This window comes from Mesoplodon mirus, assembly GCF_964341445.2.
Source record: "Mesoplodon mirus genome assembly, chromosome: 12".
Classification (NCBI taxonomy): domain Eukaryota; kingdom Metazoa; phylum Chordata; class Mammalia; order Artiodactyla; family Ziphiidae; genus Mesoplodon; species Mesoplodon mirus.
Window position 1 is genome coordinate 103,724,632 of NC_138988.1, and position 11,737 is coordinate 103,736,368.

Consider the following 11,737-nt stretch of genomic DNA (forward strand, 5'->3'; position numbering starts at 1 on the left):
ATGTCCTACTTAAAAAAAAAAGATTGTGTTTTTAATGAACACAGATTTATATAAATTTGAAGGAAAACTCTATTGAAGAAAAATCAGTGTGTGTGAAGTATCACATGTTGGTAATAGGAAACTATATGGTGTCACAGCTACAGTTTTTCAGAGAAAACTTGTTTGTTAAGAAAACCTACCAACTGAGCTTCAAAAACAGTCAGAGTTTGATGGATCAAACAGGTATCTTTACCTTCTCCGAGGAGACCGGCTTCTTCTTCTGGGAGATCGGCTCCGTCTGAGGGGGGAGCGGGACCTCCTCCTAACAGGAGATCTACTGGCTCTTCTTCGGGCTGGAGACCACCTACTGATTGGGCTGGCATCTTTTGACCTTTCACGCCTACTGAGGATGTCATCTCGAGGTCGTGTTCTTAAGGGGACCAAGTACAAGTTCAAAGAAGGATAAATCAAATCAGAATAAATGAATTTCTTCTACATGTAAAGAACACTTTAAGAAAGGGGGCATTAACGTAAAGGTAGTAAACACAGATTAATAAGTTTTATAACAAAAATTCAGACGATCACAATGACATCTGGTGTTATGGTAGACACACAATAGAAGGTCTATCTCCTCTGGTCTCACAATTGGAAGAATTATTGAAGATTATTCATATTGTTAAAGCCACTGACTTTAATTTCAGATAAACAAATAAAACTTGCCCAAGTGAGTAACAATATTCCATTCCCTTGGTTTGAAGACTGTTTTCTTTCTAAATTTTTGACATTTTTGCAATTAAGAGCCTTATTTTTAATGTATCAATTAAGAATAAAACCCCCCTTAAAAATCCACATTAACCTCAGAAGAGGAGACACAGGTAAGAGTTTAGGGAAAAGGACAGTCCACCTAGTCATTGAAGTAAATATTGGTATAACTTATCTGGAAGGAAATGTGGCAGTTAACTTTCTAAAATGTAAATGTACATAATCTCAGACTGCAATTCCACTTCTATGAATCTATTCTAACAGAAACTTAACACAGAACCAATGGATGTCTTTGCAAACCATCATGAAAAACTGGAACCAACCTCAACTTTCATCAGTTTCAACAAGGGAATGGTTAAATATATTATGGTACATCTACACTGTGAAATGCCATGTTGCTATTATTGATATATGAAGAAGTAAAAACAATCCTTATGTATTGTCACAGAAGTGTTTCATGAAAAAGGAAAATCACTGTTAACATACGTAGTATGAATCCTATTTTTAAGAAAAAACGCATACATACAATTGTATGTGCATAGTCAAGGGGCTAGAAAGAGACAGTCTTCTTTGGAGTGGCCCCAGAGGAGGGATGGAAAAAGTGAATTTACAGGCTTCCAGCGCGATTTAAAGTTCTCTTTAATTAGCACGTATCTCTTCTGCAACTAAAAATAAAAATGTGTTTCAAATATTCAACGCTAGTCCTTGATAAACTCCTCCTCAGAATTTCCTTTTCAAACTGAAAGCAACAGAAAGATAACAGGACCTTAAGAACGACGTCAGATAACACCAGCAACACTGTCTCCACAGAGCTGCAGGCAGAGCCGTTTCATCACACTGCTTAGAAGTAAAGAGTCAACAGGGTCTCTTAAGATACAGCACTTTGAAAATAGTATTCTTGAAGCTTCTCAAAACATAGGATGATTTATTTAAACTTCAAGGCCAGCTCAGATTTATACCCATACACAGAAAATATTAACATGCAACAGTAGATGGCTAGGAATTCAGAGTATCTTTGCATGGTATACGCCAACATTCTTTTAAGGGAAACTTGGTTGGTAATTTCACATGTCTAATTACTGAATACAAAGACATTAAAAAATCAGTTTCTAAAGTAGCTTTTGGACTAATCCAAACAACAGCCTCCCCTCCCCGCCAAAAGCCCTTCTGTGCCTTTACTCATCAGTTCTATGACCCTAGGTAAGTTAGATAACCTCTCAATCTATTTTCTCATTTATAAATTAAGTATGACTTACTTCACTCTGTATTAAGTCAGAAAGAGAAAAACGAATACTGTATGCTAACAAATATATATGGAAACTAAAAAAGCGGTAGTTAAGTATGAGGATCACTCCACTTCATGAGAGACAATCATGAGAACTTATGAGAAAAAAATTGATGGACCAAATGTATATGAAATATTTTCATTATTATTGATAAAAAATAAAATCACTTCTTACACTATTCTTCCTAAACTTAAGAGGTACTATTTTTTTTTTCAATGAGATTACAAGTATATGAATTAGTAACAGAAAAAAACTTCCACTTTTAATTTAATTATATTTTGGGGACCAAAAAAGACAACTGTAGTTCCAATCATATTGTCAGAATTCAAAATCATGTCAATTCAAAAGAAATGATAGATCACAATCCTTAAACTGATACCTCCATTTTTTAAAATATCAGCCCATACTGTTCAAAGAACAATCCCTACTCTGGAACTATACAATCTCCTTTCCCATAAGATGGGCATACGCAGACTTAGCCAAATTACTTGGATTTAAAGGAGTGATTCTGCACATCAGATACTAAATTAAGAACTTTAAAAATGTCAATAAAATTAAAAATCACCTAGAGTCAAGATACTCACTGACAAAAGTGCAAACATTAATATAGTTAGTGGACAGGATTATACATAACACTATAAAACTCATTACCATCTCATTTTTATTGTCCACAAGTTCTAGTTTCTCCTCTGAAATCTGCTGCAATACAGCTTTGCAGTCAAGTTACCTTGGCGAAGAAAGGCGTCTCCGTTCAGGCTCCCTGCGTTTTCTTTCCAAGGATCGGCTCTTGGCTCTCCTACCAGGAGACAGAGTTCGAGAAGGTGACTTGCTTTGCTTAGACCTTCTATCATTTAAGAGTGGAGATCGACTTCTTCTTGACTTATCACGTTGTTTCGGAGACAAACTTCTTCTTTTGGGACTACGACCAGGTCTTCTACTGGGTGACCTATTTTCTTTCCCAGAGGAAGCATCTTTAGAGGGAGATTTAATTGGCTTCTTCTCTTTATCAGTTTCAGACCGTTTCGATTTTCTCTCTTTGGACCGTGACCTTCTGTCTTTGGATTTACCCCTCAAGTCAATTGGGGATCTAGATTTTTTGCCTCGATCACGACTTCTACTTTCATTTATAATTGGGGATTTTTTCCTATCTTTTGACTTACTTTTATCTTCAATTTTAACCTTGTCATCAGCAGGAGATCTGGCCTTCCCCATTTTCTCTTGAGAGCGCCTTCTAAGGGTAGGAGACTTTGACCTTCTTGCCTGATCTTGAGACTTACTTCTTTTAGAGGGACTTTTGGACTTTTTCCTCTCCTTTGACTTGCTCCTTGTTACCTTCTCTTTAACTATTTCAACACCTCCCTTACTTTTCTTTTTATCAGACCTATGTCTAGTCCGTTCTTTGGATCTGCTTTTACTTCGTTTTTTTGTACTATTTTTATTGTCCATAAGTTCAAGTTTCCCCTTCGTACTTGAAGATCGAGTACTAGACCTATTTCCATTTCGTGCCTTTTCATGAATCTCCCCCTCCTCTTCAGAGCCAGACTCATAACCTTGTAATATGAGCCCCATCCCAGACTGGACCTTTCCTTCCATTAACTCATTATCAAGTTCAGCTTTAATCAAGGCCCTCTGTTTCTCCAAGTCTTCCAGCAAAGCTAAATCATCAAGTTTAGTTCTTTTTGCTGGAGACATACCTTCTTTGTCAGAAGCATCAATAACCTCTTTTCTTTTGTGTTTCTTATGTTTATGCTTATGTTTATGTTTTTTATCCTTGTCTTCTTCTGAAGAATGTTTATGTTTCTTATGTTTACTTCTGTGTTTATGCTTCTTTTTTTTGTGACGACTGTGCTTATTTTGAGATTGGTCTTCTGATACTTCTCCATTTTCTTCGTTTACACTCTTTTCAGAATTATCAGCATCTTCCATCCTATAAATGTATCAAACACATTTAAAGGTCACATCATTTATCAAGCATTCAGAATCATAACAAAATAATAGCAATGATAAAATACATCTCAATGTGATACATGAAGTTAGTCACTGAAATATTTTATTTCAAAGGTATATGGCAAGAACTGAGTTGAACAGTGATTTAACTTTAATTTGTTTCTAATGGTTGAACTCAAATACCAAAAGTATTACAGGAAATACATAATGGGAGAGGTTAACATAATTATATTTAATAGAATAAGGGAATCCAAACCAGGTGCAACAAATTGTTAATGCTGACTTTCTTAAACAGTCACTCAAGTAACTTGGTTTTTAAACCAGCATTTCCCACACAACTCAACACCAAAGGACCCCCCCATTTTCTTTTTCCGTAAAACATTAGTAATGACATATATTGGGACACTCATCTCCTTCTCCACTTGTATTCAGAAATAAACATGTATTTAAATCTCTAGAGCCAATACACAGCTACACCCAAAAGCAGCAGTTCCTTCGATGTGCACAGGTGGCTGATGGCTGATGTTGATATTGTAAACACATCCCAAGGGTTAAAAACTTCAAAGTTGGGCTTCCCTGGTGGCGCAGTGGTTGGGAGTCCGCCTGCCGATGCAGGGGACGCGGGTTCGTGCCCCGGTCCGGGAGGATCCCACATGCCGCGGAGCAGCTGGGCCCGTGAGCCATGGCCGCTGAGCCTGCGTGTCCGGAGCCTGTGCTCCGCAACGGGAGAGGCCGCAACAGTGAGGCCGCAACAGTGAGAGGCCCACGTACCGCAAAAAAAAGAAAAAAAAAAAAAAAAAAGGATGAGTAACACTGTCCTGAAGAATGAGTAAGAAATTAACCACAAGGTTTAAGGGGTACTTTAGATATAGGAAAAAAGATCAATGTTACCAGGGCATCAAACTTGTGGAAGAGACTGGTCTAACAGAGGTTAAGATCTCAAGCGGACCAATTCCAGGAGATGAAAAGATATAGTATGGGATTCTGGAAACACACGGTTGAGACAGTCATGAGGCTCAGGAACTGCAAGGTTAAGCTACTGGATGGATGGTCTGTAATGATACTGCTGTTATGGTCCTCCAGCCAGGTCTCAGTCTTCAATACACTTGGGGGATGAGGGGCGGGGGGAGCAGCCCAACACAGCCGAGGATGCTTGTGAAGTTACTAGCTCACAACAATGAGGGGGTGTGGAGAACATGGAGAACATACAACTACCACATGGCAAGAACTTTGAATTTGGGGCACCAGACTGCCAATGTCCATTTCTGGCACTACGCACTGTGGGAAAGGAGAAAGTATTAAACAGGGCTGCAGAGGAAGCCGTGTCTTCAGCTGAGTCAGGTTTTAGTCTGGCCTGACTTCTCTCAAATGGGGTATAAGAAGACACAGGATAGAGGAAGTAGTGTTCTGGGATCATCAAATTTTCTCAGAGACTTGGAAAAGGAAAGTGTAATTTTTGTGTTTAAAAAAGAAAAAACCAACATGGCTTTATCAAGGAGGGGGGAACATCACAGATTTAGGGTGAAGATACAAAGATATTTCAACTTTGGTCCTTGTATAGACTACAACCTCATACAGGTAACCACCTCCCTTCCCTAGAATCTTCCAGCCCACAGTCCAGAAGGTGAGCTATGTGTCGGTTTTTCTGAACTTTGAGTTACAGGGAGAAAAGCCTGAGAAAAACAGAACTAGGCTAATTCAAGATACAGAAGTAGCTACGAAGAACCTTTTTAAGGTCGGGAAGGGTTTTCAGGTATATAAAATCTAAGTGTCCAAAGTACAAAATTCTAGTCAATAAGCTAAAACTCAAACAATGTAGGGCAGCGGTCCCCAACCTTTTTTGGCACCAGGGACCGGTTTCATGGAAGACAGTTTTTCCACGGACAGGGTAGCGGGGGATGGTTCAGGCAGAAACACGAGGGATGGGGAGCGACAGGGGGCGACGGGGGGCGATGGGGAGCGGCAGATGAAGCTTCGCTCTCTCGCCCGCCGCTCACCTCCTGCTGTGCGGCCCGGTTCCTAACAGGCCACGCACCGGCGCACCAGTAACGGTCCACGGCTGGGGAGTTGGGGACCCCTGATCTAGGGAATCCCCTGGTGGTCCAGTGGTTAAGACTCCATGATCTCACTGCCAAGGGCCTGGGTTCAATCCCTGCCTGGGGACCTAAAATCCCACAAGTTGCACAGTGCAGCAAAAAAGCAAACTCAAACCATCTGAAGACGCTCTTAAGTATCCTCAAGAAAAAGGATAGTTGGGTGGTAAAGTCTCCAGAGCCAGACTACCTGGGCTCAGTTCCTGGTCTCACTACTTACTAGTTGTGTGGCCTTAGGTGAGTTTAAGCTTGATGGAGAAAAGAGCAGTACCCACCTCAGGGCACGCGGTAAGGACGGCACAGGCTGGTTAACGGGCATCAAGGATAGCGAGGCCTAGCACAACGCTGGAGCCCCAAAAGTGAGTTGCTCTTATTGTTCAGACACTGGGTAAATGTGCTCCCCAGCGTGGACACTGTGCAGCTGCAGACAGGCACTAAGAATGTATTTTAAGGAATCCTGGCGGGAGCAAGGATCCTCGAGTCAAACGGCCTTGTTCCAATGCTGCCTCCAATGGGACACCTCCAGTGTGACCTTGGACAAGCCACTCCTCTGTGCCTCAGTTTCCTCCACTGTAAAAACGGGGGACATAACAGTACTGGCAAATCACAGGTTTGTCGCAGCAATGAGTTCATACATATAAAACTGTCACACAAAGTGCTCAAGAAGTACTGCCTCTGCCTGTGTCCCCAGGACAGATGACACTTCACATTCAAGGAGGTGGATGGGACTCGCCTAAGGGCAGGGGTATCTCAAGCTGGTGAGAAGGCTGGTATTACATTCAAAGTCAGAGCTCTTGCACTTGCTCAAAGATGTTTTTAAAATGTCAGGTCATGTCACCACTCTGAGTGAAAACTGACTACTGTTTCCTACCTTATTCAGAGCAGAAACCTAAACTCTGTATGAGTCCTGTATACTATCAGCCCAACCGGACCACCACCCTGAACCCCTCGCTCCCTCCCACCCTCTCTGCTCTCCTGCCACGGCAGGCGCTCTCCCGCCAAGAGGCCTGGCACGCGTCCCCAGACACAGTGCTGCTGCCCTTCGCCCACCTCAGGCCTTTGCTCAAAGGACACTTGCTCAGCCAGGCCTCCGGGCCAGTTCCTTTTAACTGCTACCCACCCTAGCCCACACAGATGCGCTTTCTCTGCCTAACTGCCCTCTACTTAATAGAATTCTTGTTCGTCTCTCCCTATTGTAACACAAGCCCTAAGAGAGCAGGATCTGAATCTGTTTAGCTCGATGCTCTATCCCCGATGCCCATAAGATGATCTAAGCTAGAGCAGGTACTCAGTAAGTATTTGCTGTGTCAAAGAAACGATCTACGTAGAGTGACATATAGAAACGGTACCACTGACTACAGCTGGTTCACACTGTGTGCACCCGCGCTCGCAGCTCTTGATGGTGAACACTTTTCGCTCACTTACACCCCCAGTGCCCCATACAGTGCCCACGCCTATTTCTTGGCGGCAATGCCCTCCAACGATTTAAATTTAATCACCCCCCCAGAAAAATCTCCTCTTTTAACCCTTTTCCAATGCTTCCTATAACTTACAAGTCTTCCAAGGAGTTTCAAATCAAAATTCTTAAGAGTTTACCCACAGGGCTTCCCTGGTGGCGCAGTGGTTGGGAGTCCGCCTGCCGATGCAGGGGACACGGGTTCGTGTCCCGGTCCAGGAGGATCCCACATGCCGCGGAGCGGCTGGGCCCGTGAGCCATGGCCGCTGAGCCTGCGCGTCCGGAGCCTGTGCTCCGCAATGGGAGAGGCCACAACAGTGAGAGGCCCGTGTACCGCAAAAAAAAAAAAAAAAAGAGTTTACCCACAGAGGAAAGTAATTTCCTTCAAAAGAAAATCTAGCTCCTGAAGCTTCTGAGAATGAAGACTGACATCACGGTACCCAATGTTACTAGACAGTCATTCCCATGAGTGACCCCAGTTTTCCTTGTAACTTAATGAATGTAATTCAAGAAATAATGACTAGGCTCCTAATGAAACGCTACCAGTGCCTTAAGGCCAGCTAGGTTAACCTTAATAACTAACCCCTGAGTTCTCCTACACTGGGGTTAGGCAGAGAGCAGACCTTCAGCCTCTTCTGTTGATCTCTCAAGGCAAATTCCAAAGAAAATAATGAGTGAAGTCTGACTAGGTAAATCAGGGAAACTTGAACTCAACGAGTAAGTGACACTCGTAACATATCACATACAATGCAGGAGCTTGTGCTAGGTCAGTTAATTTAGGTTCATTACCAACAACTTTCTTCTAAAGCTTTAGGAAAAGGTTTCTTGTAAAGAAACCTGATCACCTTCCTGGATGGTTCATATTAACAATAAATACACATATATAAATCCCATATCCATAAATTTATACTTTAATGCTTACATCTTGCAACCTAACACTACACATTTAGCAGGTATATGTCTACACTAAACTGGTCTACAACAGGTTTGTCATAAACCAGTACTTACTGAGAGCTGAGTGACATCCTTCAAATCTCACTTGGAAACAAAGCTGAATTCAACGTGCAGACAGTATGGAAGTGTTAAACAGTATTCATTCATGTGTTTGGTTAAATACATTGTACAAGTTTCACCCTTCAAACAACCCAGGGTTTGGGGGCATCTGGCACAATGAAAATAGCCATGGAACAACTTTAAAATAAAGTGACCAGTTCCCAACCTCTAGTGTTATTTTAACTTCCTCTTTCACATATTTTTTTCAAAGAATATTCTTAATAACATCTTATTCGGGAAGCATTCAATTCATGCTTTGCAGTTGGGGTAAGGGGGAGCAAAATGAATGCCACTGCATTTTATAAGGAAAATAATTAAGCCTGTTTCTCTGACTATGTAGATGTAAAAATAAAAATGGATTCAAAACAACAACTAGTCTTAAAAGGAACCTTCCCCTGCCCCCCACCTTTTCCAAGTGGGATATTAAGTTTCAAAGAGTTAGAACTGTCCTATCATGAAAACGGACCTTTCTAGGACACTGGAAATAAATAAAAATGATTTCAAATGTTAAAGGCTATTTTTAAAAGGAGCCACACTGTATAGCGAAGGACCAGACAGTACAAAAGTCAGGAGCAGGGCTCTAGAACTAGACTGCCTGGGTTTCAATCCTGCATCTGTCACTGAGTGTGACCTTGGGCAAGCTAACTTAATTTCTCCATATTTCCGTTTCCTCATCTGTAAACTGTGGGAAATAACAGTATCCACCTCCGTCGGGTTGTTAGAAGGACTGAATGAGGTGATATTGTTCAGTACCTGGTCTTGGTAAGTGCAAGTAAGTTAATGCATATAAAAATTTAAACGCTTAAAACCACCGATAAAGGCTGAGCTAAAGAGACTGACAAATGTAAAAGCCACTAAGAGGCCTTCAGGGAGCTTAAAACTATTTTATACGTTTACCGTTTCTAAATGTTCCACTTGGAATAACCTCCACGTAACTGTGAACTCCTCAGTGTGTCCTCAGAAAAACTACTCAGACACTACATTCCAGCATTCACTGCGGGCAGCCAACAGGGTACCTGCTTTCTTAGCAAACTGTCATTTTCTACAGCAAAACATTTTCAAATAAATGAAAGTGGGACACATACAGACCACACATTCCATGCAAAACAAGTGTCGAGGAGGGGGGAGGTGGAATTAAAAACTATCTCAGGGTCATTCATACTGCAGGGGCCAAAATAAATATTATTATTAAATCCAGTGTTATTTGAATATGTAAATAAATATGGCTGAGCCACTCCTCAAAAGGAATCTGAACTGTCCCTGAAATCAAATAAATGGACATACTATAGAACTTTAAACAGATTACTAGAAAAATCAGCCGCGTTGCCTAAGGTTTGGACCATCTTGTCATGAAGACTGGAACTGGGCCTCACTGTGAACTCGAGGAGAAACAAGAAGAGGCAAAGTCTACCCACAACTTCGGAATCCATTTGCCCTCTTTTAAGTAAAATTGAAAAGATAATAAAGCAGCTTTCAGAGGCCTTTAATGAAAAACTTCATAAATATCTGTCTGAGTAAAACAAATGACTGAGCAGTCCAGAACTGGACGCACAGCAATGAAGCGATGGGCTGGCTGGTGGCAAAGATTTCTTCTCCTCTCTCTCAGTCCAAAGTTGCTGGGAGACTGTATCTACCTCTTTCCTAAGACGTCAGGAAACAAATCAGATAATGCGGATGCAAAAAAAAAAAAAAAAAAAAAAAAAAGGTCGCTATAGGAATACTGTTTTAAAATCCATTCTCTTCTAGGTTCTTGAGTTTTCCTAACAAACACACGAAAAACAAGATACTGCTTTTAGTTAAGCAACGGTTACCCTTGCAGCATGTACAAGTCTGTTTTCGCTCGGCCGCATCGATCCTTATATTAGCTTAATTACAGACATGAAGTGCTTGGGTTTGGAAGTAGCTAACAATCTCCACTTCTTCCACTCGTACTCCCAAATAAGCACTATAAACTCAGGTCAAAAATGCTAGACCTCAAAACCGAGGACTTGATCTTACTTTGTCTCAAGTTTGCAAGTTGGCAAATTGCTGTAATAGGCCGGGGAGAGGGGAGGGGGGATATCGGGTGGATGCTGGAGTACAGAGTACAGGGTGGCAGAAGGAAGCACCCCGCCAGCCGCAAACCACAGCTCTGGGGTGGTCAAGGAGCACGGCCCCGGCACCCCTTCTTCCCCCTGCTTTCAGGTCCTAAGACTGACAAGGGCAGCAGAAGCACCGGGGGAACCGCCTGCGGAGGAAAGGTCTCAGGGCTCGCCCGCGCCGCCCTGCTGCTCGGGGGCCCGCACCGAGGCCGCCGGGAGCCCCGCTCGTCCCCGCGGACGGCAGGCGGGCAGGCGCGCCCCCGCTGGAGCCGCGCGCTCGGGACCTGTAGAGGCCGCTCGCGCCCACGCCTCCCGGGGTAAAGACGCGGCAGGCCCGGCCGCCCTCCACCCAGCAGCCGCGGCCTCCCGGCGAGCGGAGCGCGCAGGCCGCCCGCCCGCGCCCCACGACGCCTCGCGGGAGCCAAAGTTTGGCCGCGGCCCCAGGGCCCGAACTTTCCCGCCCGCTCGCCCGGGCAGCTCTCCACCCGTTCCCCCTCGGCCGGCCCCGGGCGCCGGCCTTCCGCGCTCCTAGACTACTTACTCTGGCTGTTCCCGCAGCGACTGAGCCTCCGCGGCGGCCATCTTGAACTTCCTAACTCCTGGGCGGCGGTGGCGGTAGCTGCCCGGACGGTGGAAGCCACTGGAGAAGGAGGAAGAGGGAGCAGGGCCGTCGCGCATGTGCCGACAGCGTCGGGAACCGTGCACCTCAGAATTGCTCGGAGAATCCGGATATAAAATGCATCCGGGGACAGGGCGCACGAGCGTCATGACGCACTTCCGCGACGGGGCGGGGCTGCGGCGGCGAGGGCTGGGGCTTTAAGGGCGCGCGTTGATTGGGTTAGAACCGACGTTACGTTCTAGGACCCCGGTGGAAAAAGGGGGTGTCTGCCTTGCAGGCGCGGTTCCGAGAACTGGTTTCATTGTGGGGCCCACAGTTGGGTTAAAATTCTCAAACTGGGGCAAACAAAATGACTTTGCTTTTAAATGCCTTTTTACTGTCTAGATAAGCCAGTGTGAAACGGCATTAAGGGAATGTTTGTAGAAAGGCAGGAGTACTGGAAACGTAGGGCTGTACCTAGA

At 43.8% G+C, this 11,737-nt stretch overlaps 1 protein-coding gene across 13 annotated transcripts in view; it reads right to left on the reverse strand.

Annotated features, from left to right (window-relative positions):
- Window positions 1–11,388, reverse strand: part of PRP4K (pre-mRNA processing factor kinase PRP4K) — a 40,707-nt gene extending 29,319 nt beyond the window's left edge. For all 13 annotated transcript variants that reach the window (XR_014295632.1, XR_014295633.1, XR_014295634.1 and 10 more), the window contains exons 1-3: window positions 11,199–11,388; window positions 2,755–3,954; window positions 233–409 (exon numbers count right to left, since the gene is read on the reverse strand). Coding sequence is in view for 1 of the 13 variants with exons in the window: in XM_082639677.1 (XP_082495803.1) it covers window positions 233–409; window positions 2,755–3,954; window positions 11,199–11,335 (1,514 nt within the window). In the remaining 12 variants the exon portion in view is untranslated. The remainder of the gene's footprint in view (window positions 1–232; window positions 410–2,754; window positions 3,955–11,198) is intronic.
- Between the last annotated feature and the right edge of the window lie 349 nt (window positions 11,389–11,737).